We start from the raw sequence: 27,975 nt of genomic DNA, 5'->3' as shown, positions 1-27,975 counted from the left end.
AGCTGCCGGGACCCTAAGTGTCTGATATCTTCAAACAAAAGATTGCACTCGCCATTTTTCACATGTTCTTTTTATTCAAGGGTTTACTCACAGGCAGTATTTAAAGTCAGGCTTTTTAAATTAAAGGCCTAAACTACGAAATTTTGCAAATATGGACACTGGCAAAGAATGAGCGTCTGGATAATTTAAACCCTCATTATCCTGGAGTCCAAGTCTGTAACACGGACCGTGCAAGATCAGTATCATTCAAAACAAACAATGAGAAACCACGGATGCTGGGTAAATTTGTCAATGAAGAGAAACGTCAGTTTCAGCCTTGCAGAGTATGAAACCAGCAACTAGCTCTTCTGTGGCAGAGCATCAACTGTGCTTCAGAACTTTGCCTGTAAAGTCTCTTTCTCCATCAGCAAATCTGCGTATCTCTGCTGAAGCTCTTTCTCTCGTTCCTGCTGCCGCTGCACATCTTCTTTTAGACACTTGTAGAAAGAAAGATATACAAAGAACTGTTTAATTCACAGCACTCTGAAGGGTACAGGTCACAGGGAAACAATCTGCTATGAAGCTACCATTGCAGCCATGCTTTGTCCTGTGCTTACCACCCTGTAACCTCCTGCTAGCTCAGTAAAGAAGCCACTGGAGTCTCCTCAACACCCACAAAGTACCAAAAAGGCTGGCTGCCCTGAAGCTAGGCAGGGGCGAGAGTCCACACTAAGGAGGTAAGTCTAAACCCAATTTGGCCAAAGGATCTGATGTCCTAGGGTGCACAGCTAGGCTCCCAGCATCTTCGACCACAAAACTGAAAAATGTTAGTTTCCCCAGAGCCACACAAATGAAGCCAATAAGTTGCAGGAAAACTACTCACAAAACTGGCTTTCTCTCCCACCCAGCCTATCCTTGAGTGTAAGAGAGAATGAGGAAAGTCTTCACAGCAGAAACCATTTACTTGTTACCCATCTACACACAGGAAGGTCTATGAAAGCCAGAAACCCAATGCTCGCCAATACCAACTTCAGAGATAACCCGCTTATCTCTGAAGGAGGAAAAGGAAGGCCTGGGGAACTCTTCATAGGTTTCCTTCTGAGCAACGAGGCACCACATGCTGTTACCTCTAGCCTGCGGGGAATAGCAGAGTCTTCATGTTTCTTGAGTTCTTCAAAAGTGCGTAGCTCCAAGTGAGCCTGCTCAATTTGGTCCCATAAGTCATTCAACTGTTTCATGAGCCCCATAGCACGAGACTGGTAACCACCAAGCAAAATTTTCATCTTCTTTTCCATCTTTGCAGCTCTCTTGGCTTCTGTTGTCATGTGACCCCTGTTTATCTGGGGAATTGGGGGAGGGAGTGGAGAATCACACCAACATACATGAAAAAGGCAGATTTTTAAATGAGGGGTAAATGCCAAAAGTCAAACATACCAGGGCTCCTCTCACCCTCAGAGACACAATATATAACACAAAATTAGCCTCGACAGATACCTTACACCCAACATTCCACAACTTAATCCACAACTCAATCCCCAAGCAGACTTCAGTTTCCGAGCATGGGAAAACTGCTGTGCACCTGTGCAAATGACTTCTGTGATCATTCACCCTGTTACTCTAGGCAGCCACCTAGCCATCTTCTTCTTCTACACTCCAAATCCACTTCAGTATCACACGTCTGTTCCCCTTTTACAACGAACAATATTCCAGAAGTACAGAAGGCCCATTGGAAATGTGGTACTTTAGACCCGCTCATCTCCAGCTTTATTGGAAATTGAAGTCAAGTAAGCTACCTGGGGTGGGGGCGGGCGGGGAGGGGAGGAATACTGCATGTGTGTGCCTTAGAGCATGAGATGGAGCTAAGGTTACTTTAAATAAACCTTCTTTAAGACCATCATTCTGTCTTTCTTTCCTTTCACTTAATAAGATTTTAAGCATACAGTGTTTGCCTGCATGTACATCTGCACATCAGAAGAGGGCACCAAATCTCATCATAGATGGTTGTGAGCCACCATGTGGTTGCTGGGAATTGAACTCAGGACCTTTGGAAGAGCAAGCAGTACTCTTAACCTCTGAGCCATCTCTCCAGCCTGCCATCATTCTTTCAACATTTATTCAAGTTAAGCTTTTCTGCTCCTGCAATTGACTTAAGGCCATGTAAACTGCTGTTGTTCCTTCTTTTTCTCTCGTGGGTAGTAAGTCAAGTAAGTACGCAGCACAGGACATCTGCCAAGAGGCCCAACAAACTGCTGGTGTGGCAGGCAGCTCAAACAATGAGTAAAAACCACTGGGACTACCCAGCATGCCCCCCAGTTGGCCTGATGGAGCAGGTTATCCAACCTCTGTGCTCCATTTCTTTATCAGTAAATAAAATGGTCGTCGCTGCAGTTAACTACAAAACTTAAAGTGGAAAATGTATATGAAAAAGGCACCCAAAACCTGGCATTGAATAAGCAATCAACAATTGTGAGCTGATTACAATGACTGTTTTACAGATACAAAGCATCCTCTGTAATCTCTAAAGGACCAAGGAAAAGATTTGAAAATCTTCAAATTCCAACTTAACAATGTGGACCTCTTGGGGGGGAAAGCAGAGAACAGCTGTGCTTTCTTTTAGGCGGGCAGTGTGCCCTCTGCAAACCACCATATCAAATGGCACACACTGGACCTCTGCTCGACATTGCAGTGTTATCAGAACATGGAGCATTGCTACTCTTTGACTTGCTGAGATTTTTCTAGCCATGAAGTTCAAATGAGGTGAAGGATCCCTGAGTATGCTGAGCCAGCTATTTTCTTCCCAGCATATACCCAAGTGAAGACATGCTGTGGCAAAACATATAATCACCATGTTCACAGCAACACTACTCATAATCCCATCACCCACCACTGTAAATGGAGAAACACAGTGAGCTATTGCCTACCCAGGGGAGCAGCACCCAGCCACTGAAAAGCAGGGAGGTACTAACACATGCTATGGCTAGGGGGAACTCGCAGAACACAATGTTTAGTGAAAGCAGCCAATCACAAATGCCAGCACACTACAGGACTTCACTTCCATGAAATATCAGCAATGGCAAATCTATAGCATGAAAAGGGACCACAGCTGCCTACAGCCACACAGGTTGAGAAGAGGGAGTGACTGCCGTGCGTATAAAGGGTTTCTTCCTGGGGTGAAGAAAATGTCCTAAAGGTATAGTGGCACCTGCACAGCTCTGTGAACACAGGAGAAATAGCCATCTGTTTGCCCTAAAGAAGCTGTCTGAGCTGTGTGATTTACACCTCCAAGTGTCCAACAGTGGGAAGATTACTTCAGGGTGAGAAGCAATCCTCAACCTCAGTTCTTCTGAACACAAGCAGAACTCTCTCCATCCTTGAGACCAAAAGCAGACCGTTCTGCATCTAGGTTCTAAAAAGGTGATATGGAGAAAGATAAATGACTAGCAAAGGACTCAGCACCCAAGGCAGACAGCTCACAACCTCCTTCCTCTATGTCCCAACTGTGGGGACCCAATGTCTCTGGCTCTTGTGGGCACCTGCATCCAAGTACATATATAAAGATACTACACACACATAACTAAAAATAAATAAAAATTTTTGTTAGTTTACAAAATAAAATACCTTAATTTTGTCTCACAATGTAGTCAAGAAGAGAAGACAGCACTTACTCTCTTCCATGTCAAACATTCTTGGAGCATGTGTTCTGAAACTAGTGGTTTCAACCGTGACTAAACTTATAATTATTTGTAAAGCTTTCAAAATGACCAGCCCCAGATTCTGATTCAATGGTTTCAGACCACTGTCTCCCAACTCCCTGGAAAGTTCTAGTGAGCAGCCAGAATGAAGAATGGATCCAGCTGGGATCAGCAGAGAACTGGTATCAACTGTCTTCTCAGCCACACCCACTAAAACAGTCCTCCCTCCAAAGGAGTGGAACAGCAAATTCCAGAGCTACACATCAAGGTCCGTACTGTGTGCAACTCAACACGGTCCAATACCCATATTAGACTTCACTCACATGTGGGTTTCAATACACATCCAAAAGCCCTTAAAAGCATACAATTTCAAGTTAATATGGTGTGTCTTAAAAATTAGTTATACAAATTAACATTTTCATTGGTTAAGATATCTCAATTAGCTTTACATTGACCACACTCCATAGATATTCAATTTCCAGCTTGGTTAACAGCTTAATACCTATGTGCAGAAAGCATTTAATTAGTCACCGTGGCATACTTAGTGGTGTGTCCCCTGTCCCTGGATATTACCTCACTCACGTAGTTCAGCTGTGTATTATTCCCAAACCGCCAGAGATATTTAGACTTCAAAGTTACTAGTTCCCACTTATTGCCAACAATTACACTTCACTCACCTCAAACTTTGTAAAAATCTTCTGGTTCAGCTACAGGTTTAGATAAAATAAATTGAAGTACAAGACTAAGTAACTATATGGGTGTTTATGTGGTGGAGTTAGTCATCAGACATAAAAAAAAAATTAAAGGTGGCTTTCAGTACTAAATTTTAGTTATTGGATACCTACTATCTAATTATTAAGGTGGAAAGGAAAATATCAGTAACTGTTCAAGACTGCTAAGCACACTAGAAAGAAAAGGCATCCTGTAACTACAAGACCTGAGGTGCCAGAAGATAAAAGATGATGGTTTAAAGGACAAAAACCTGACAGAAAACCAGTTGTTATCAATTCATATTCCTAAGTCCTTTAGAAAACAAATGAGCAGAGGATGAGGAGGGGAAGCAGGAAAGGGGGCAGATGGCAGGGAGAGCAAACAGGACCAAGCACATTGACGTGTGTGTATAAATGTCATATAGGAGCAAGCACACTGACGTGTGTGCATAAATGTCATATAGGAGCAAGCACACTGACGTGTGTGTATAAATGTCATATAGGAGCAAGCACACTGACGTGTGTGCATAAATGTCATATAGGAGCAAGCACACTGACGTGTGTATAAATGTCATATAGGAGCAAGCACACTGACGTGTGTGCATAAATGTCATATAGGAGCAAGCACACTGACGTGTGTGTATAAATGTCATATAGGAGCAAGCACACTGACGTGTGTGTATAAATGTCATATAGGAGCAAGCACACTGACGTGTGTGTATAAATGTCATATAGGAGCAAGCACACTGACGTGTGTGTATAAATGTCATATAGGAGCAAGCACACTGACATGTGCATAAATGTCACATTAAAGCTCCTTACTCTGAATGTTAACTTACTTCTTTTAATTAGGCATTAACAGCTGCCCTATTGAAACTTTATTTTGAAAAACTAAAAACAATACTGGCTTAAGGAAATGATGCAGCCTCTTACATCTGATTTACCAAATGTTCCTCTAAAGCCTGCTACATCCTAAGGATCACTCACCCTGCCCAATGTGATGGCACAGAAGCAGGTGGATCTTCGTGAATGTAAGGCCACAGTGAGACAATACATTTACAAAACCACAAAAACAAAAAGGCACTTATTCTAACAACTTTCAAAAACTACTGTTTAAGGGGCTAGAAGGATGTCTTGCCTATTAAAAGGCTCTTGCTACTGTTTCAGAGCACCTGAGTTTGGTTCATAGCACCCACTTGGGGGCTGACGTCCACCTGCAACTCTCTTCTGGCTTCTGTAAGCGCGTGTACGTACGTACGTACACACACACACACACACACACACACACACACACACACACACACACACGGCTATTCAATTATTTTAAAAGGACGAACATCTATCTGAAAATATGAAATTAAAGTGTTCCAAAATCTAACATGTTCTAAGCACTGACATGTTACCCTAAGTAGAAATTTTATATTTAACCTCATTTGACAGGTCACAAAATTATATAAAATGCCATATTGTAACATTTAAAAAATAGAATTACCTTCAGGCTATTTGCATGAGGGATATAAGAAACAAAGACTTTGCATCCAAGGGCTCCTCACTATGGATACATATGTACACAAAGACTCCTCATTCTAATCCAAACATCTGGACAAGGGACTCTCAGCCAGTGTGCAGCAGGGACAAGCAGAGAAGCATTCCTCTTTTGCCTCCCTATTTAACCACTGCCCCTCTCCAGAACAATCAAGTAAAACTCAGTTTTATTTCATTACACTGAATTTGTGTCAGGGTTTTCAGCAGCTGTAGAGCCTGTCTGTTGTGTATGTCAGAAAGTACATGTGTACAACCTACTCAAGATAAGAAAAGTCCAAGGAGATAAGTATCTTCATCATTGAGATTTACAGTACTAGAAAGCATCCTGAATAGCCAATTAGGATCATATGTGTAGGTGGATCAGGCCTCTACCTATGAGAAAGTACCCACCAACAGGGAGCACTCACTTCTACACAAACCACTATTCACTCAGGCTCCCTAGCAAGATAAACATCCATTCAGGTCTCGAAGTGCAGGCCTGTCGCTATTCAGGAAGAAGATTTTAAATCTAAAGTCACAAGCTGGAGAGATGGCTCAGAGGTTAAGAGCACTGATTGTTCTTCCAGAGGCCCTTAGTTCAATTCCCAGCAACAACACGGTGGCTCACAACCATCTATGATGTGATCTGGTGCTCTCTCCTGGCCTGCAGGTATACTTGTAGACAGAGCACTGTATACAAAATAATAAATAAATAAATCTTTTTTTTTTAATGTAATTGTTAGCCAGGCAGTGATGGAGCACGCCTTCAATCCCAGCACTCAAAGACAGAGGCAGGCGGATCTCTGAGTTTGAGGCCAGCCTGGTCTACAAAGAGAGTTCCAGGACAGCCAGGACTACTACACAGAGAAACCCTTCTGCAAAAAACCAACACACATACATACATACATACATACATACATACATACATACATACATACGGTTTCTGTTGTTGTTGTTTTGAGAAAAGGTTTTTTTGTGTAGCCCTGGCTGTCCTGGAGTCCCTTTGTAGACCAGGCTGGTCTCGAACCCACAGAGATCTGCCTGTCTCTGCCTCCTGAGTGCTGGAATTAAAGGTGTGCACCACTACACCCAGCAGTTTCTAATTATTTTATGCTAAACAAACTGTAGATAATACACACTTGTGATGGTTCATAAGATTAAAAGGGTAGACTTAACAACCTCGTAAGCAGTAGCAAACATAAATATAACTGGTGCTTACAGATTTTATAAAAGCTACACTTTCCTGTAGAGTTTAAATGGAAGTGAGCATTCTTTTTTCTTAAATTCCTATTTACACTATTATACTATTGGGTGGAAAACATGGTACAGGATCATTTCAATTCAGTTATAAAGCTTTCCTTTCTTTACACATTGAGTTAAGGTTGTAGACGTCGCTGAAGAGACGTCCTCTGCTCTTGCACGAGAACCTGGGCTTGGTTCCCAGCACCCACAGGGCAGCAGCTCACAACCATCCTTAGCTCCAGCTCCAGAGGCTCCACCACCTCTTCTGCCCTCCACGGGCTTCCTGTGCACATGGTACACAGACAACCAGGCACATTCACATTAGCACTCACCATAAAATTAAACTAATGAATTTTAAAAAAAAGAAGAAGAAGAAGAAAAGAAGGGCTCTTCTAGAGGACCCAAGTTCAATTCCCACCATCCACATGGAGACTCACAACCATCGCCAGTTCCAGGAGATCAATACCCTCTTCTAGCCTCCATGGCCCCTAGGCACATACATGGCACACTTACATACAATCAAGTAGGCACATCACACACACACACACACACACACACACACACACACACACACACACCATAAAATTAAATAAATAAAAATATTTTAAACGAAAAGCGTAACTGGGCGTGGTGACCCACACCTTTAATCCCAGCAGTAGGGAGGCAGAGGCAGGTGGATTACTGTGAGTTCAAGGCCAGCCTGGTCTACAAAGAGAGTCTAGGACAGCCAAGGCTACACAGAGAAACCCTGTCTCGAAAAAAAAAAAAAAAAGAAAGAAAGAAAGAAAAGAAAAGAAAAGTATATGTGTATACATGTGTGTACTGTTCAAAAAGTCTGAGGAAACTGTCTAGCGAGCAGGCTTCTGAACAGTAAGCTTCTTCTGTAGTTTTTCTATTTCTCTTACAAAGCACAGGTATTATTTTTAGAAAAACGTCTAGAAATGTTATTTTTAAGTGCATAGAAGAGAAACTGTCTAAAAATGACTGGCCGGGGACCAAGGGAAAACTGATGGTCCCCAGGAGATGAATCAGTAGACCCGTAAGTGTTTCCTTGGGTCATTACAAAGGGAGCTGTATGGGATTATAAAAGTGTAATTGTTACTTTCAAGCTCACTGAGTTTGTTAAGGTTAGTAAGCTTAAGTAATTCCAAAATAAACACGTTCTCCTTGGGTCTCCAGTACTGTCTGTAGTTTAAGTCCACTCCAGCGAGGTTCAGAAACATTCAGAGCATCCCTCACTGAAACTTGCTTAAGGGGCCAAAATATAACCTTATATAAAAAGAGCTTGAGGGACACCCAAAATAAACACACAGCAAATTGCAGCTCACTGCCCAGTCCATCACTCAGCCTGATGATCCTGTCCCAGTAAGGATGCAGTGCAATCACCACATTCACAGGCAAGTCGGGAGTACCTCTCCTTTCACTGCTACGCTCCTTAATAATGTCAAGTTTTTCCGTGGCCCTTCCCTCTCCTAATGAGATGCACGGTCAATTGATTACAGTCATCATCTATAAGACTTAGCAGGTTATCACTCAGTGCCCAGTGAAACCAGGTAACCAGCAAGGTAGGCAATCACCTGGCAGAGCATCACAGAGCAGGCTGCATCTGCAGATTAGGAGGTAAAACACAAATGACCCAAATGAACTCAACTTACGCAGAGGAGGACTGAGCACCGTAGCAGTGCTGCTCAATCTCTGACCTGAGGGTCCAGCTTTTATCTGAGTTCTTCCCAGCAACAACTAGTGCTCTGAAGAGGCATGACAGACAGCAGAATTGGGGAAAGAGAATTACAAAGGACTGATGAGCCCTCCTCTGTACCTCTGGCCACCTACTCCAACCATCCCCACCTCAGGAGAACAGAAACAGCTGGCTTCAGAGGCATTTCCAATACAGACTTCTCTATCCAGCCATGCCCCCCAATTTAATCCTTAGCCTAAGTTTTCACTCTGGAGTAAGAAGCACATTTTCCCCTATGTTAAAATACCCACCTATATAATGAAAAGCACTGAAAAATGGGATCCACTGTACAGCCAACTCTGCTGAAATATAACCCTCAGGCAAGCCAGGGTCCTTGGCAGAGCTTTACAGACAGACTGAGAGGGCCCTCAAACTGCTATCTGTGTTCTTTACGTCACTTATCTCCAAGAAGTCAACATTATATAATATGTCTTGACTACACTGACTGTACCAGTAAAATATGGGGAATAGTAACACATGGGGCCAGGTTTCTACCTTTAAGGAAAGCCTTTTCATTTTTATAGCTAAAATGACAAAACCCACTTTCCAGCCAAGCTTCCTCAACACAGCAGTGTAGTTACAATTTCAAATACTATTAAACTTAATGGCAGGGCCTAAATTCTGGCTTTTCATTTCACTTCTGTACCTACTGGAAACTGCTTCACCCAAACTAATTTTGTCTTCAGATGATTTCCCATTTCCACTCAAGTGGAAACAAATTAGAACACTTCAGATTCTTTTTGCACTTCGCAAATACAGAAATGACTCAATGCCTAGCATCATCCGAAAACAAAGCCCTCCGCTCGTGTTTTGTAGATAACCAAAGCCCACAAGAGTGAAAGCGCCTGTCTGTCTTGTTCTCCACTATGTATCCAGCCCAGAGCAGTGTCTGGAACACAGTGGGTATCTGGTAATAGTCACTAACTGTGTGAATAAATAAGGGGAAAACATTTTATTTTTAACAATTTGGTGATTTTTTTTTTTCTACAACAAATTACAGCCATCCCTCATTTTCTAAGAGTCATGGCATGGAACAGACATGGAGCCTCTCTGTTACTCTGGGGGAAATCCCCAGAGACAGCAAAAGCTCCAACCTCCTGCAGGAGCTTGTAATGGCCCCAAAGTTATTTCAAGGCTCAGAACTTTCTGCTGCATGTTAAAATGCCTTCTGCACGCTGTGCTTGCACAACTTTCCTGGGCTCTTATTTCTGTTTGCCCCTTCACAAACAAACGTCTGACAAGGTTCTAGTTAATTCTGTCTCCAGAGCGAATTCAGCTACAATCCAGAAGTCTACAGTGCTTAACAGGCTCCACGGAACAGCAACTCAACCAACCACAATCTGCATCAAATGAGGTGGGTCTATTAGCTGTTATTATCTTTTTTAATTACTTATTTACTTATTTTTAGTATGAACATTGGTGTTTAGCCTGCATTAAGTCTGTGTGAAGGCTGGACTGGAATTGAATACAGACAGATGTCAGCTGCCATGTGGGTGCTGAGATTTGAACTTGGATCCTCTGAAAGAGCAGCCAGTGTTCTTATCTGCTGAGGCCCAGTTTTAAGTATCTTCAGGACTTAAATAAAAGTGCTAAGTTCCAAATGTTAATGATTCGATGTGGCTCAAAAGCTACCCACAGTATAACCCTCAGGGCGTATTGTAACTATACACGTGGGAGACAATAGCCATGATGGCTCTGCACGTCATCTTGCCTGGGAGGCTTGAGATGAGGCCACAATGTGGATTCACTACTCCAAAGTTCATGGCAGCAAAGTCAAATGCTGGCAGCCATGGTGCACTGTGCTTGCCCAAAAAGCCCACCTCCCTGAGCCTCAAGTGGAGGTTTACCAGTTAGTTTACACCATGTAACTGCAGTTCCTTCCCACAACAAACTCTGAATGTTGTTTATAATTTAGCAATCAACTAAGATGATTAAAGAACTACCGCAAAACTAGAAAAACCATGTATTTCAAACCAGTAAAACTGTGTCTTCAGAAGCTATGAGAAATCTAGCTGTAAATTATGGCTAGATACAAAATAGATGAAGGTTTTGTTTATTTGGATCTCTAAGTTTCTTCTCCCTGAAGATTTAGTAAATTTTCGTTTGGAATAAGAGAAGCTTACTAATTGAAGGATTTGATTTAGTATTACTTAAAATTAAAACTAGCTGGGTTAACAATGAACCAAGTTACCCAGGAGTCAAGAAAAAAAACTACTTCAGATAGTTTTATTAATATTCTTCCAAAATCACCAATCCCTCAACAAAAATAGTTCTCAACAGAAGATTTCAGTTCCTGGCATGAGATGAACAAAGAGAGCCACATGTTTTTAATGATTGCTCATCAACAACCCAAGTAAATCTCCAACACAACAGCAGAGCTCTTTCTGGGCTTTTCCCTTCAGAATTCTCAACAGTGAAGGAAAAGCTACTGTACTTTATGGCACCACTCACTTTGTGACATTCATTGGCTGTCATCAAAGTTAGTACCTCAACAGAGGAAATGAAATTCAGGGAAATTTTTCTTTTTATTTTAAACAACACAAAATGTCCTTGCAGCATAATTTACCCACCTCAAAATGAGAAGAGTTTCAAACTAAGTAAGAGATTGAAGTATTTATATAAAAATGTTACAAGAAAACATTACAAACAGCTTACCAATCAATTACAGAGCGGGCCCTAGATCTGTAGCTACCATTTATAAGACACAAAGCCTGCACAACATAAAGTAGAACCTACAGTTTAACTGCTCAGGCTCTGTCTCCAAGAACTTTAACTATGAATTAAAGCAGAGCAACAGCACCACCTACTGGAAGTTATAAAACTACACACTCAAAGCCCTGGCACCACAAGAATTGCTTTAAAAGACTAATGTCCTAACTCAACAGGCACTCAGGCATGAACATGTGTGTCATAATACATGTGGTCATAAAGGTTGAAATAAGATATTCATATTAAGAGATACTGCTTTTTCTCGTTCATTTCTCTGGCTCCAATCACTCTCAACCACCCCAAGTAATTCTAATATCTAGATTTAGCCCTAAACAAAAATACTCTCAAATCTACCTGTTTAAAAACAGTAACTAGCAATTACATCAAAAGGGAAACTGAGGCCATTTTCTAAATCAATAGCCTAAGAACCCCTTTTTCTTCCCCCATCCAATCTTGGCTTCAGAGACATCCCTAAAAACCACCATTAAAAATCCACAAAGCATGCTGGGTCTGGTTGCTCACACTTTTAATCCCAGCACTTAGGAGACAGAGGCAGGCAGATGTCTATGAATTTGAGGCCAGTTTGGTCTACACAGTCAGTTACAGGGATAGCCAGAGTTACACAGTAAGACCCTGTCTCAAAATCTCTAGGGGGTGGGGGGTGGATCTACAAGGCAGCCTGCTGATCTGTGAACCACAATTTACATGCCACTAGCAAAATGTCTACAGATTCTGGAATTCAAAACATGAACATTATACTAAGAAACCACAAGCCATGAGCGGCTGTCACTAGGCTTCAATGCTTCCCAGACATGGGCAATCATGGAAGCCACTGTCTACACAACAGCTCCACACTGACTCAAACCTCTCACATCAAGACGCACAGACATGTACTGAAGGTCTGTAAACATGCTGTCTGGGCTACAGATCACAGCTCCCACTGCTGAGATTTCACTGACCCACCTTGTTTTGAGCAACCAGTGTCACTTTAGTAATTTCTCCTCCCTCATGTGAAACGTTCTGACTGACAGGTGGGTACTCAGCAAAGATTTCAAGAAGTACAGAGCAATCAGCTGCCCAGGCCTAGTTTACTTGGGTCACAATTTCAATTTAGGGACACTGAAATTACAATTTTAAAAGGATACCAAGGGCAGTGGAGATGTCTCAGCAGGTAAAGCACTTGTGGTGCAACCCTGGCAACCTGAATTCAAGGCAGATCCCACTTAGAAGGGAATGACAAAACTGACTTTACAAAGCTTTCCTTTGACTTCCACATGCACTGCAGCTTAAGCACCCACATATACATCACACACACACACACACACACACACACACACACACACACACACACACACACAAAATGTAAACAGGTAAGTAAATGTATACCAACCTCAAGTCTCTTTTCAAGTGATTCAATTCTGTCCTTCTTGCTAGCAAGATTAGCCCTTGTATAGCGACTCTGACCAGGAAGATACAGGACTTGACTGTAGCATTCTTCCCACACCTGGTTGTAAGCTTCACTGGAGAGTTCTCCATGGCTCATTCCTTGTTTTACCACTTCCATCTCTTGTACCAGAACATCCTGGGCCTGTTCACAGTAATAATTTAAGTTGAAGCATACACTTTGCACCACCACACGCTTAAGACTAGTTTATTTCCCTCCTTCCTTAAACCAATGGCAAGGGTTGGTTAGTGGGTTAGTTTCTAGAAAGGGATGGGTGATACCTAAGCTAAATGGATTAACGTCTAAGTAGAGGCTGAAGAGATGGCTCAACAGGTAAGAGTACCTACTTTGCAAATTTGAAGGCCTCAGTTTGAATCCCCAATACCCTTTTTTTTTAATTTAAAAAAAAAAAAAAAAAACATTAAAAAGAAAGAAAGAAAACAGCAGCTATGACCATGTGTCTGTACCCTCAGCCAGCCAGCCAGCCAAAACTGCAAGCTCCTGTGTTCAGTGAAAGATGGCATGGAATATATCCTATATCTTTGCCAGGTGGTGGTGGCGCACACCTTTAATCCCAGCCCTTGGGAGGCAGAGGCAGGCGTACCTCTGAGTTCAAGGCCAGCCAGGTCTACAGAGTGAGTTCTAGGACAGCCAGGGTTACACAGAGAATCCCTGTCTTGAAAAACCAAAACAAAGAACAAAGAAACAAAGAACATATCCTAGGGCTGGAGAGGTGGCTCAGAGGTTAAGAGCACCATCTGCTCTTCCAGAGGTCCTGAGTTCAATTCCCAGCAACCACATGGTGGCTCATAACCATCTATAATGAGATCTGGTGTCCTCTTCTGGTATGCAGGTGTACATGCAGGCAGGACATTGTATAAATAATAAATAAATAAGTATTTAAAAAAAAAAAAAAAAAAAGAACATATCCTATATCTCAAGGACACAGGGCTGAGAATGATGGAGGAAGATGCCCTAGTCCTCTGGTATATGTATGACATATATACACACACAGCAAACATGTACAATCACACACATACATACAGAGAAGGCTCTAAGATGCAAACCACTTCTCCAAGAGCACAAGCACCCACTGTCACTAACTGTAACAGCAATGTCTCAGATGTGTGCCAATCACTGTGGGCCAGAAACTGGGTTCAAAAGTCTTCAGTACTTGCAAAACTGCAACCATGGCAAGTATGAAGCAGGTGGATCTCTGAGAATTCAAACCAGAGCAAGTCTGGTCTACAGAGCAGACTTTAAAAAAAAAAAAAAATCTCACCACCTTATACACTAGCCAATACTGACTTCATTTTAAAGCTGATGAACTTGGGCTCAGATAATTAAACAACTTGCCCAGGACCATATCAGTAGTAATCAGATGAAGCAGAATCTAAGGCAAAGACACCAATGCTGGCTTAGGAGTGCTCCATCCCACCTTCCACTCATGATTTCACAAGCTGAAAGGGAACCCAAGCCTCCTTCTCATTCTGAAGGAGCATCTCTGGTATCACCAAGAGTAAGACTGAGGGCGTAAGCAGTCAGACAGTGGAGCATAAAGCAGCCTGAGTTCTCTACTAAAGCAGTTTAAGGCGGTAGAGTAAGAGAAGGAACAGGGCAGGCCAGGTTCCATCACAGCTTCCCCCTGTGTAAGCAGCTGCCTGCAATGCCTAGCTCCTCTGAGCCCAATTCTCAACTAAAATAGGCTGACTCTGGGCTACAAGACAGAGCTCCAGGTAAGGGCATTAACCACCAAACACGACAACCTGAGTCAATGCCTTATTCCAACATGGTGAACAAGAGAAATTATTCACACCAAGTGTCCTCCCACCTCTACACATGAACCATGGCACACGCCCATTGATACACACACACAATTTAAAAAATATAATCAATGTAGTGAAAGAAAGAAAGAAAGCAAACCAAATTAAAAAAAAAAAAATGATTAACACAAAGAATCCAGTGGCTGGAGAGATGGCTCACTTACTGCTCATGCAGAGGTTTGGTTCCCAGCCCCGCATGGTGGCTCATAACCACATTCAATTCTAGTTCCAGGGGATCCCACGCCCTCTTCTAGCCTCCACATGCTACATGTGGCATACAGACACACATGCAGGCAAAACACGCATAAAAACTCTCCACAGTTGAGTGGAGAGCGAGGACTGACTTGAACATGAGCTCTGGTGCCCCACATTTGACCACCTCCCCATAGTGGGGAGGCCTGGTGGTTCTCAGAGAAAGAATAAGCAGGCTACCAAGATGAGACTTGATAGCCTGGAACCACAGAGTGGGGAGGAGGTCCCCCTCGGTCACAGACATAGGGGAGAGGAATAGGGTGAAAGTGGGAGGGAGGGAGCAATGGGAGGATACAAGGGATGGGATAACAATAGAGATGTAATCTGAATAAATTCATTTTAAAAAAATTTTTTTTTTTAATAAAAGAAGCCAGGCAGTGGTAGCGCACATCTTTAATCCCAGCACTCAGGAGGCAGAGGCAGGCGGATTACTGTGAGTTTGAAGCCAGCCTGGTCTACAGAGCGAGTTCCAGGACAGCTAAGGATACACAGAGAAACTCTGACTCAAAAAAACAAAAATAAATAAATAAATAAATAAATAAATAAAATCTGCTAAATAAATATCTAGCTGCTTTAAACTCTTTTCAGAACAAAGATGGATCTAAGCAGATAAAACACAGAACATTTAGCATTATTTCAAATAATCCTGTCAATCAATTCAAATCTCACATCTGATGAGGCCCTTCTGACTGAATCACAAACTGGCAGAGACCATCACTCACTAAAGAAGTAGCTTACTACAGAACAACTAACCCACTCATGTGACGCCCTCAACAACTAATGACCTCTTGAGGCCCCACATCTAAATACTGCTACAGTGGTAATTTCAACAGGAGTCCTAGAGGAGATAATCAAACCATCAGAGCTCCCAACTAGAACTGCTTATTTATACTACCATAAAATAGAATTCATGCCTTTTGTATTAGTCTAAATATCACTGAAGTACTAAAGATTTTCAAATGCAGACTTTAGCAAAGGAAAATAGCAATCGGAGGAAACCAATGCCAGCAATACCTACAAATCAAAACTACCTTGCCACCAAAGCCTCTGTAACTAGTAACATAGTGTTTAAAACACATCCTAGAGGTCAGGGAAAAAAGCTCAGTGGGGAAAGTGTTTGCTGTGTGAGCACAAAGTCCTAAAGTTTGGAACTCTAAGACTCACATAAAACCTGGGCACACCCCTGTAAGCCCAACATGGGGTGTGGGAGTGGCGCAGGAAGAGCCCTACAACTTGCTGCCAGCCAGTCTAGCAAAAATGGCAAGTCCCAAGTTTGGTAAGAGAGATCCTATCTCAAAAATAAGGTAGAGAGCAACAGAAGAAGACACCTGACATGCCCCCTGCACATGGACATGCACACGGGTTATGCACCCACGCACACATCCTCACCCGCCCCTCCACACACATACAAATATACCACATGCAAAGTAGAAGAAAAACAACATATCCTCTTCATAGCATCTCGGTTCTGAGTAGCAGTATGCCCATGTACGTTCTGTGACACACAGCACCTAACACGTGCTCAAATGTCACGATGATGATACCCTACTCAACCCTACCTTTTTCAGTTCTTCTTTGGAGAACTTCTCGTAAGGGCTATGCTCAAGATAGGTAATGTGCTCTGAGTTGTTGGTAGCAAATCCAACATTTTTTCCTTTTTTATTTCCAGATGGCTCATAGGGGTGATGTAGAAGGTCATAATGAAGCATTGTAATCATTTCTTTTTTGATCAGTTCTTCACTTTTCTGTAAATCTGTTAGAGGTGGTTCTACATTTAAAGGTCTTAAAATAGTTTCATTTACCTAAAATTTTAAGACAAGTAAAATTATCAGACATATCTACAATACACTGTCCCTGCTTTTACAGCATGAACTAAGTAGCAGTTTCATATTTTCAAGAGCAATTTCTGCCCCCATTCCTAAATCCCTCCCACTTCAAAATCCATAATGGTATTAGTGCAGTATTTTCAAGACGGGATTTGAAAACTACTTCACTATATTCCAGAAAGCAGATAAAATTTTGGTAAAGCCTTTATAAATGAGATTTAAAAAAGAAGAAGAAGAAGAAGAGGAGGAGAGAAAAGAAAAGAAAAGGCACTAATACCATGTAAAGAAACAAACTTCCTAAATCAAAATTTTCACCACTCACTTCAGATGGTCTTGGTAGATCTTTCTGAACAGCTTTGTGCATTCGTTTCATTTCCTTTACACGCTCAGCATCTCGTATGGCCTAAAAAGGGAATTTATATCCATTATTGTAGCTATACAGCAGCTGACATTTCTGATCAACTATATCCAAAAGCTTAAGCCATGGAAATCTGTGTAAGGATATAGAGAGATAATGTCAAGGCCCCAGGAATCAATTCTCATTACAAAATAGATGCTAAGGACGCCTGGCTCTGCCCACCAGATACCTAACTTACCTTTCTTGCCTGAATTCCCACAACACAACTCTTTGCTTTCACCCAAAGCTAAAGCCAGCATTTGACCTCCAGTTGCAATAATAAACTTATTGTTGTTACTCCTTCCTAACTGCAATTTTGCTATTGTTAAGAGTTGCGATGTCAGCATCTGCTGTGCGACCCAGCACCCTAAAGCCTGCCAACAGTCGCATGGCCAGACTCATGATGCTCTCCCACACTTCTCACCTGCTTTCGAGCGTCCACATCAGCAGCATCTTCAATGTAGCTATCATCTATTTCACGTTCTTCCAGCTCCTTCTCAGCATTTTCTGGTAGAACAATTTCAAAATCATTCTTAGGTGCAGGGAGGCCCAACAACCCTAGACGGAGATGTTCACGAGATTCTCTTTCCTGCAGAAAAGAATTGGTCCTTCTCAAGTCACACTAGTAGACTCTATAGGACCTTCTGAAACAGCAGGGCATATGACACATACCTAGACTGAAGCAGGATTGCCACAAACTCAAACCCAGCTTGAGCCTCAAAAGCAAAACAAAACAAAACGTGTCTCAAACAGCTGGCTTGGAGCCAGCACGATGGCGCTACCAGTAAAGGTGCTTGCCTCCAACACTCATCATCTGAGTCTGATTCACAAGATGCACATGGTGGAAGGAGAGAACCAATTCCTTCCCATACATGCACACCATAGTATATGTGTGTGTACCACACATGCCACAAGAATACACCCTAGATAAGAAAATAAAATATAATTTTAAATAAAACAATTAGCTAGATTTCTAGAGTTAGTAGTAACTCTAGAAAAGTGATCCCCAACTTTTTGTTTATTTTCTTATCTTTGTATATAAACATCAAACAAAACCTTGACTTGTAATAAATCAGTGTATTTTATGATCTTAATAATGTCTCAAAATTACCTCTTCAGGAAAAGAGAAAAAAAATCTTGTTAGGATCTGCATTTGATTTGGTATTACCCCCCAAAAAAAGGAAAAGAAAAATGGAGCTGGAGAGATGGCTCAGTAGTTAAGAGCACTAGCAGCTCTTCCAGGAGACCTATGTTCAATTTCCAACACCCACATTGCAGCTCACAACTGTCAGTAATTCCAGCTCCAGGGGATCCAACATCCTCACACTGACACACATGCAGGCAAAGCACCAGAGCACATAAAAACAAAAAAATCAATTTAATTTTAAAATGTAGGGCTGGGGTGTCTCTCAGTGTAGTACACCTCCTTAGCAGGCTGAAGGGCCCTGAGGTCAATGCTCAGCATTGAATATATAAATATAAAAGAGAACTGACACTTACCATCTGCTTCACATAAGAGGGGTCACTGTAGTCTGCCATTCCATCCTCTGGATTAATGTTTAATTTGTCTCTAAGAGGTGTTCTGCCTGGGGTGGCATTAGTGACTGGTTTGGGGGTTGTTCCACTCCGGGGAGTCAGCCCTTCAGCTCCATTAGAAGGAGTCCTAGATAAGCAGAAATCTAAGTCATGTAAATGCATGAAATAAGGAACAAGGACACCCAAACCTCTCTCTTACTTTCATTGCATTATCTAGATCAAAACAGAAGCTTGGTTTGGTGAACATAGTATTTACACATACTCTACTGGCTTCTAGCCCTAACATCTAATGTTTTGCCTTCCTATATTAGGTCCACCAAACATTTTTTTCAACCCTCTGGTGTGTCAGGGTAACTAAAAGCAAGCAGCTGGCAGTGAGGCTGGCCACTGCACTCAGAGGCCCCAGATGACTCACTGAGTTCAATGTGCTCAACGCCTCCATCCTTAAGTCTTTAGCTTTAGCTTTCATGTTACGTTCACTTCCAGCAAGTGTGCACTTTGAGTGGTTTATGCGTTTATATTTTGTTTGGAAAACAAACACCACATTTTTAGAGTCACATCTAAGTATGAACAGGCTCTGAGTTTAGACTCTCTTAACAATAAAGTCCAGCTGAAACTTGTATTTTAATTATTCAACCTTTCTGGTTTCAGTTGCTTACTTCCTGTATCTTGGCTGTGTTCCAGACTGATGGTACTGCCAGATGATTCCCGACAGGCTCGGTGTTATCATTTAAGACATGGTCCCTGCCCCCAAGGAGCTTACACTCTATTTGAGAGACAAGATATACACAGGAAAATAGAGATTAGGCTCTCTTTAGCCTCACAGGAAGCAATAAGTATTATACAAAGACTAGCTTCCAATGCTTCTTGATTCTGCTGTCATCTACAAGTATAATGGACGTGGGCATTTCTATCCTAAATAATGCATGAAGGGCTTAACTAACAGCTAAAAGTAAATACCAGAGCTTGAGAGATGGTTCAGAGGTTAAGAGCCAGAGGACCCAGAGGACCTGGGTTCAATTTCTAGCACCCACATGGTGGCTCACAACCATCCTGAACAACAGTTCTGCGGGAGCCAATGCCCTCCTCTGGCCTCCAAACACACCGGGCAACCCAATCAGGGAGACATTAAAAGGGCAAAGTGAACTGTTTCCATTCTCTATCAACATTACTCCAAAAAAACCAAAAAACAAGACAACACCACCCAAGTTCTTAGACTCAAAATATATTTTCTGAAATATAAAACATGCTTTTTTCAAATACCTGAAAGGGGTGGACAGAACTGTATTTGGAGTCTGTACCACCTGCCGCTGTGGGGTCACACCAGAAAAGTCACTCTCGTGCAGTGGGGTATTAAGCCCACCTTTCAATGGAGTGTCCACATTGGTCAAGGCCATGAGGTTCTGAGCTTCCTGGAGATGAAGAAGAGGGCACAACAGTTCAGAAAGGCTAATAGGGGCAGAGGGAGGGGAGTAGAGAGAGGGCTCAGCAGTTAAGAGCACTGGCTGCTCTTCCAGGGGACCCAAGTTCAATTCCCAGCACCTATATGGCAGCTCACAACTGTCTGTAACACCAGTTCCAGGGAATCTCACACACATGCATGCAGGCAAAACACCAATGCACTTAAAACAAACAAACAAACAAATAAATAAATAAAAGAGGGCTGGAGAAATGGCTTAGAGGCTGCTCTTCCAAAAGTCCCAAGTTCAATTCCAACCACCACATGGTGGCTCACAACCATCTACAATGAGATCTGGTGCCCTCTTTTCTGGCATGCAGGTGTACTTGCAGACAGAAAACTATATATACATAATAAATAAACCATGAAAATAAAACAAAAAAGAAAAGCTAGTGGAATCCTTCCTCTGACCCTAGTACACAAATTTCAATGCATCTTATCAATGAAAACCAAGAAAATGAAGACTGTGCCATAACAGACTTCAGCATTCCTTTGTCAGCCTAACATATCCCATCAGGAGCTCTGAATAAAATTCACGCATCAAGGCATGCTATTGTCTCCAGGTGTGGGTGCCTGTAATCCTGGCACCTAGGATGAGGGGCAAAACGATCAGCAGTTCAAGGCTACCCTCGGTTACAGTGAATTTAAGGCCAACCTATGCTGCCTAAGAACCTGAATCAAAAAAGGGGGAGGGGGTACAACACTGCTATGAGCTCATGTATGAACTGCCATTACCCAAGAGTTTCTCCCATATCCATGCTAGATCTCTTTACAATCAAGTACTAAGAATCCAAAGTCCCGGGCTAGAGAGATAGCTCAGAGGTTAAGAGCACTGGCTGATCTTTGGAGGTCCCGAGTTCAATTCCCAGCAACCACATGTTGACTCATAACCATCTGTAATGAAATCTGGTGCCCTCTTCTGGCAGGCAGGTACACATGCAGACAGAACACTGTATACATAATAAATAAATAAATAAATAAATAAATAAATAAATAAATAAATCTATCTTTCCATTAATTAATTAATTTTTAAATAAAAGAATTCAAAGTCCCTGATATGAGCTGAGGCCAAATGTCACAACACCCAGGCTTTAGTCTGGCTCCATCACTAGTTCTTTATCCAATGTTCACAAGCATCTGAGTCTGTTTCTCCTGCTGGGAAGTTTAGACAGTCCCAACCAGCCAGTGCACGTTACAAGACTCATGGGGTCAGGTTTCTTTAAAAGTTTCCCCACATTCTCTTTGACAACTTAATCATGTCTCAGCCTTCTGCACCCTCTGACTGAGACCGTGAGCTGACAAGGCCCTTTTTGGTTCTCACTGTGCCGTAACTAGCTTTGCCTTATAACATCTTAGTTCCCAGCTTGGAGTCTGTGGCAGTTTATTTTTCAAAGACAGGCATAAGCATCTCTCTCATACTCACTCTATATGTAGGTGGCCTTGTATTTCACCCTAACTAACAGAATACAGCAAGAGCAACATAGCTTGGTTTCCAAGGCTAGTTTAGAACCATGATATAGCTTCCCTCTACTCTTAGCTCAGCCTGAGATACCAGGAAAGACGTTCAACTGCCATGCTGAAGACTGCACAAACCACATGCAGATGTAAGATGTAGATGCAGACTCATGCCATGCACCCTGCCAACTCACCAACCATATCCAGCATCACTACCAAACATGAGGATGACACCCCATGTGTTCTACCTGTCAAGTCACCCTCAAATGCTGTGTTCCCAGCTGAAGTCTTAGACATCTTAAAGCAGAGGGGAAAGCACTTTTATGTGCTCTGTTCAAATTCCTAACCCATGGCAATCATGAGAACAGTAAACAGGTTAAATCACTAAGAGGCAAAACACAGACAGCTGGAGCAAGACCTGCTCCATGATTATGATTATCTTTGCTCATGAAAAGTCTAGAATTTCATACTATCAAAATCCTGAATATCCCTTGCTTTCCAAATACAAAGTGTCTCCTGGATAGAAACAGGCTTTGAACTTCTGCCTAAGAGAGGTGAGGACCAAATGACAGAGCACCCAGAAAAGCAGAGGTAACATGACTTACTTTATGTACCGTGATTATAAGCTGGTAAAGGCAGAAAACATACTATCCCTAAGAACACGCAAAAATGATATGACCAAATGGCCCAGAGAGCTGTCTCCTACTCAGGGAATTATTCTGTCTACTTGGCTAGATTGAAATGTTCCCACAATCTCCCTCCCCTTTAGTTCATCAAAGACAAAATGAAGATATGGGTGCCATACCAAGGCAGCAGCTGCCATTTATGGGCGGCACTAACACAACGCAGAGTGTCCTTGCACTGCTCTGCTCCATGTCCAGTGCTGTGAGCCAGCCCTGGAGACACACAGCAGCAGGTCCACAAAGTTTCAGGCACAGGCCCAATAACTGGAAGGCAGGGCTGGAGAGACAGCTCAGAGGATAAGAGCACTGGCTGCTCCTGAAGATGACCCAGGTTCAATTCCCAACACCCACAAGGTAGCTCATAACTATCTGTAGCTCAACTTCCAAGGGATCCAACACCCTCTTCTGACCTATACAGGTACTGCACACAAATGGTGCACATATTTACATGCAGACAAAACATCCGTACACATAAGACTTAAGAGCATGAAACAGTGAGTAAGGCTTGCACCTTCTTGACAAATACAAAATGAAGGCAGAGGGCCAGACTGGCTCCAAAATGCTGTGAATAAACAGTCACCACTTAATCCCAGCACTCGGGAGGCAGAGGCAGGAGGCGAGTTTGAGGGCAGCCTGGTCTATGGATTGAGTTCCAGGATAGCCAGGGCTGTTACACAAGCCGGGCAGTGGTGGCGCACACCTTAATCTCAGCACTTGGGAGGCAGAGGCAGGAGGATCTCCATGAGTTCGAGGCCAGCCTGGTCTACAGAGAAGAGGTCCAGGACAGCTAGAGTTGTTACACTGAGAAAGCCTGTCTCAAAAAAACAAAAAACAAACAAACAAAAAAAAGTCACCACTGAGCCTGCTAATTTAGCTTTGTGCTGTAAGAAATGCACTAGGTTCACGGTGATCAAGACTAATTCAAACAACCAAACCAGGCAATGTCCTCCATGGTAACACAAAGACAACCAACAGTGTGAACGGCTCACTATACGATACGCCAGCTTACCTGCAGAATCCTGTCCTGGGAGGCCGGTGTCCGTGGTGTTCTCAGAGCGATGCTGTTGTTTGTGACGTTGTACTCAGACAGGAGAGTGCTAGAAGCAGAGTTTGTGATTCCAGACTCCTCTGCAGTCTGCCTTGCAACTTCACTGGCCTGGCCTACCTTGACAACTTCCTGCAGTTCTGCATCTGAAATCTTAAGGACAAGAACAGCCCAGTAAGCCCTTTCCCAGAGTACAGTGCAGCTTAAACTTCCCACGTTTCAGAAGGATGACTTGCTGGAGCTGGGTCAAGGGCAGAAAGACCTCACTGTACCACTTAACACTGCCTAGCTTTAAAAATTCCAAATAAAACTTTAAGCCTTCCTTTTACTACTGGGGGGTGGGGGTTGGAATTCATATTATAAACAACTGGCTACAGTGGCTATATTTTCATACTTAGAAGTGTTTTCGTATTTTTATTAATTCTTTCAAATTCCATAAATGTTTACTGATCATATTTAATACCCCCTGAGTTCTCCCAGATCTACTCCACTCTCCCTCACCTCACCACCCAGCCTCATGTTTTCTTTTTTTTAAATATGAAATGAGTCCTAAATGTGTACACACCCTTGTACAGGAGCCATGCTAATCTTTGTATGGTTCCAATGTTAGTGTACCTGCTTGCTATTATTAAAATGTTTTAAATCAATATACTGACAGACCGATTGATTGTATCAAGAACCTAAGTGCTTATACAAAACTATTAATGAAAAGAAAACACTACTAAAAATCAACTAAATATCACACACAGTTCATTAAACCACCAGATCTCTAGGAACATCTAAAGTTTTACTTCTTTAATTTTATCAAAAGAAGTATCTTTAAAAATATTAAGGAAAAATTCAATTAAGAAATGTCAAAAAAGCACTTGGGAGGCAGAGGCAGGCGGATCTCTGTGAGGCCAGTCTGGTCTACAAAGTGAGGACAGGACAGCCAAGGCTACACAGAGAAACCCTGTCTCAAAAATAAATAAATAAATAAAAGAAGAACTACCACTAGAAGCAGAAGCCTAGGACAAAACCGTGTGGGTCGCCATTGGACTGTGGTTTCTTGAGCATTAAACATAGGCCTGAGACAGCAGACCACGGATAATTGCTGACTATGACATAAACATGTAAATTCACAGGATGACCAACTTTTCTGATTACCTGTGGGGCAGGAAGCACTAGCTTGCTTCTCTTTTTAGTAAACTCAGAAACACCGCTAGTTTGAAGAATAGCTGATGGTAAATCAGACTCCTTTTTCCTTTTTAAATGTTGTTTGTCTTTTTTTCTATCTCTTCCTTCCTTCTCACTGTCATGGATCAAGACAGAAAGGATCACACACAGGCAACAGTATCAGTAGCTATGTAAATGTTAAGGCTTTAAACAATCACATTTCTAAGAACATAATTTTTTAAAAACAAAAATCCTATGTTAAGCTGTCCCTACATCATAACATCTAGTACATATGAAAAGAATGCAAGCTTGGAATGATGACAGAATTATTAACAAAACAGAGGACACTAATTTAATAAAACTTGAAACTATAAAGATAAGTATAGCATTATATATTTTAAAATACCAGAACTTTACTATGTTTATATTCATATAAAAATATATGTGAATATAAAAATACAATAATGTAGAAAAAGATAAATGAAGGAGACAATTAAAATATATAAATGTTTAAATCTCCCATTATTAAGTTTTTATGATTTTAAAAGTTCATACAAACTTTTTTTTAACATTTATCTATTTATTTGGGGGGCTGGGGTGCACCCACACACGATGGTGTGCATGTGATAGCCAGAGGACAGCTGGTAGGAGCTTGCTCTCTCCTCCTTCCACCACACGGGTCCCAGGCATCAAACTCAGGTTCAGCAGCGGGTCCCTTTACCCGCTCAGCCATCTTGCCCAACTAAAGAAAAAGCTATTAAGTGTGTAGTCACAATGACAAATGACACCCAAAGGTTATTGGAAGCCTAAGCCAGCCTCAAGCAGTATTTTAGCATCCTACCTGTCTTCCTCCCTTCCTCAGCCAGGTGTACTCCTTCCAAATGACTAGTTTTATTCTTTTTTCTTTTTTTTTAAGATTTATTTATTACATATACAGTATTCTGCATGTATGCCTACACTCCAGAAGAGGGCACCAGATTATCATCATAGATGGTTGTGAGCCACCATGTGTTTGCTGGGAATTGAACTCAGGACCTCTGGGAGAGCAGCCAGTGCTCTTAACTGCTGAGCCATATTTCTAGTCCCCCAGTTTTATTCTTGGAGCTATTTGAAGAGCAAACTAAACAAAGGTCCTAAACACTCAAGAAAATTCTGCTTCATAGTGGCTGATGGCTAAGTAAAAATCCGTATCAACAGACATGAAAGTGATCTGAGTAGCCAATAAAAACCCTCTGACGACATAAAGCCCATCCCACAACATGCAAATGCTAAGACTCACAGGAACTCCTAAATATCTAAATCTAGAAAAACAGACAGATAAAAACACAAATACATCTACCTAGCTACATCACGTGTAAAGACGTAAGAATGCAGTAAACATTTTGTCTTTTCTTTGTAAGAAAAAAAAGGCAAATTTTTTCACTTTAAAAATAAAACAGGTTGGCAGGGCAGTGGTGGAACACGCTTTTAATCCCAGCACTCAGGAGGCAGAAGCAGGCAGATCTCTGTGAGTTCAAGGCCAGCCTGGTCTACAGCAAGAGTTCCAGAACTGTTACAGAGAAACTTTGTCTCAGAAAAAAGAAAAAATGGGGAAGGGGCCAGTTACATCAATGAGATGTCTCAACACACAAAGCATTTATTTGCCACAAAAGCTCAATGATCTGAATTGACTGCAAGAATTCATATAAAGGTACGAGGAGGGAACCAACTCCACAAGGGTTTGTGTCTGTCTGTCTGTCTGTCTCTCTCTCTCCTCTCTCTCTCTCTCTCTCTCTCTCTCTCTCTCTCTCACACACACACACACACACACACAACGGGGGGGGGGGGGCCAGGGGGTACTGACTGAGACTGACTGCAACTCCTAGACCTAGAGATGGAATCAGGTGGAACCCTGGAGCTCACAAACCAAAATTGGTGAGCTCTAGGCCAATGAAAAACTTCATCTCAAATAACAAGGTAGGGCTGAGATTATAGCTCAATGGAAGAGCTCTTGCCTAGTATCGGGGTGGAAGTAGGGGAGGGTACAAGGTGAACAGCTCCTAAGGACACTCAGTGTTGATCTCTCTTCTCCAAATACATAAGCACACACTCACATGCACCAACACACACACACCCATAGGCAACACATACAAGCAAATTATAATATAATAAGCCGGACTAGATTTGATAAGATTTCTTCAGGTCGTTAATATAAGATCTAACTTACTACAAATGTACAAAAATATTAAGATGTCAGTTGCTAAAAATAAAAATAATAATAATAATAATAAACTGGGCATAGTGGTGTTTAATCCCAATACTAGAGAGGCAGAGGCAAGTGGATCTTTGTGAGTTTGAGGACAGCCTGGCCTAAAGTATGAGTTCCAGGACAGCTAGAGCTACATGATGAGACACTGCTCAAAAAATAAAAATAAACAAATAATAAAGATGTCATTAGTAATGGTAATCAGGCTGGAGAGACGGCTCAGTGGTTAAGGGCACTGGTGGCTGCTCTACCAAATGACCCCAGTTTGATTTCCAGCACCCATATTGTATTTCATCACCATCTGTAACTCCAGTTCAGGGAGTCTTCTGGCCTCCATGAGTGCCAAGGCCAAGAGGCACACATACATATAGGCAGAACACCCATGCATATTCAAAAAAGAAAAGATGTCAACAGTCTCCTAAAGCACCAATTCAAGAAACACATATCAAGTCAATGAAATGGTTTAGCAAGTAAAGGAACCAGCCTCCCAAACCTGACAACCCCATGACCCACATGGCAGGAGGGAAGCAACCATGTCTTCTGACCTCTACTTGGGTGCCATGACATACATGCAACACAAATATATTCAAAACACACACACACCACACACACACACACACACACACACACACACACACACACACACTAAAATGTTTTTAAAGAACTGCACATCATATTGTATACTAAAAACATGACAGTGATGGAGACCCTAAGAACCTGGCTTTATGACACTTTATAAAGGCTTCAGAGTCCTCCTGCACCTATCTGCAGATTCAAAGGGACTCACGATCTTAGCTCCCCATCAAGATCCTGCTGTCGTAATTTCCTGAAATCTGCATCAAGGGCCTGGTAATTCTCCTCAGAAGTATCATAGAAACCAAGAGCAGGCTTTTTCTCAAACGGAATTTCAGCATTATAATCAACTCCTCTCTTCTTCTTCCTTTTCTTCTGAATCTCTATGCCAGCTGCTCGAAGCTCTCGTCTTTTCTGGAGGGCAGCGAGACGCCTGGAGAAAAAAAAATAGTGTCACCTTGAAAATCAACATTGCCAGGCAGACGTGG

The 27,975-nt window shown here is 42.1% G+C and overlaps 1 protein-coding gene across 2 annotated transcripts in view; it reads right to left on the bottom strand.

Moving 5' to 3' along the window:
* Window positions 1-30: 30 nt before the first annotated feature.
* Window positions 31-27,975, bottom strand: part of Cdc5l (cell division cycle 5 like) — a 39,111-nt gene continuing 11,166 nt past the window's right edge. Inside the window, exons 6-16 of one of the 2 annotated variants that reach the window (XM_051152913.1) lie at window positions 27,702-27,920; window positions 24,661-24,805; window positions 23,479-23,667; window positions 20,136-20,284; window positions 18,837-18,999; window positions 17,761-17,925; window positions 17,262-17,342; window positions 16,673-16,915; window positions 12,985-13,182; window positions 1,107-1,319; window positions 31-476 (exon numbers count right to left, since the gene is read on the bottom strand). In XM_051152913.1, coding sequence (XP_051008870.1) covers window positions 372-476; window positions 1,107-1,319; window positions 12,985-13,182; window positions 16,673-16,915; window positions 17,262-17,342; window positions 17,761-17,925; window positions 18,837-18,999; window positions 20,136-20,284; window positions 23,479-23,667; window positions 24,661-24,805; window positions 27,702-27,920 — 1,870 coding nt within the window. In that variant the 3' untranslated portion in view covers window positions 31-371. Of the gene's footprint in view, window positions 477-586; window positions 1,320-12,984; window positions 13,183-16,672; window positions 16,916-17,261; window positions 17,343-17,760; window positions 17,926-18,836; window positions 19,000-20,135; window positions 20,285-23,478; window positions 23,668-24,660; window positions 24,806-27,701; window positions 27,921-27,975 lie in introns of those variants that run through there. The other variant, XM_051152912.1, reaches the window with a different exon arrangement.

Source organism: Acomys russatus, chromosome 11, assembly GCF_903995435.1.
Source record: "Acomys russatus chromosome 11, mAcoRus1.1, whole genome shotgun sequence".
Lineage (NCBI taxonomy): Eukaryota > Metazoa > Chordata > Mammalia > Rodentia > Muridae > Acomys > Acomys russatus.
The sequence above is the reverse complement of the archived record's forward strand: the minus strand, read 5'-3'. Positions and strand labels throughout refer to the sequence as shown.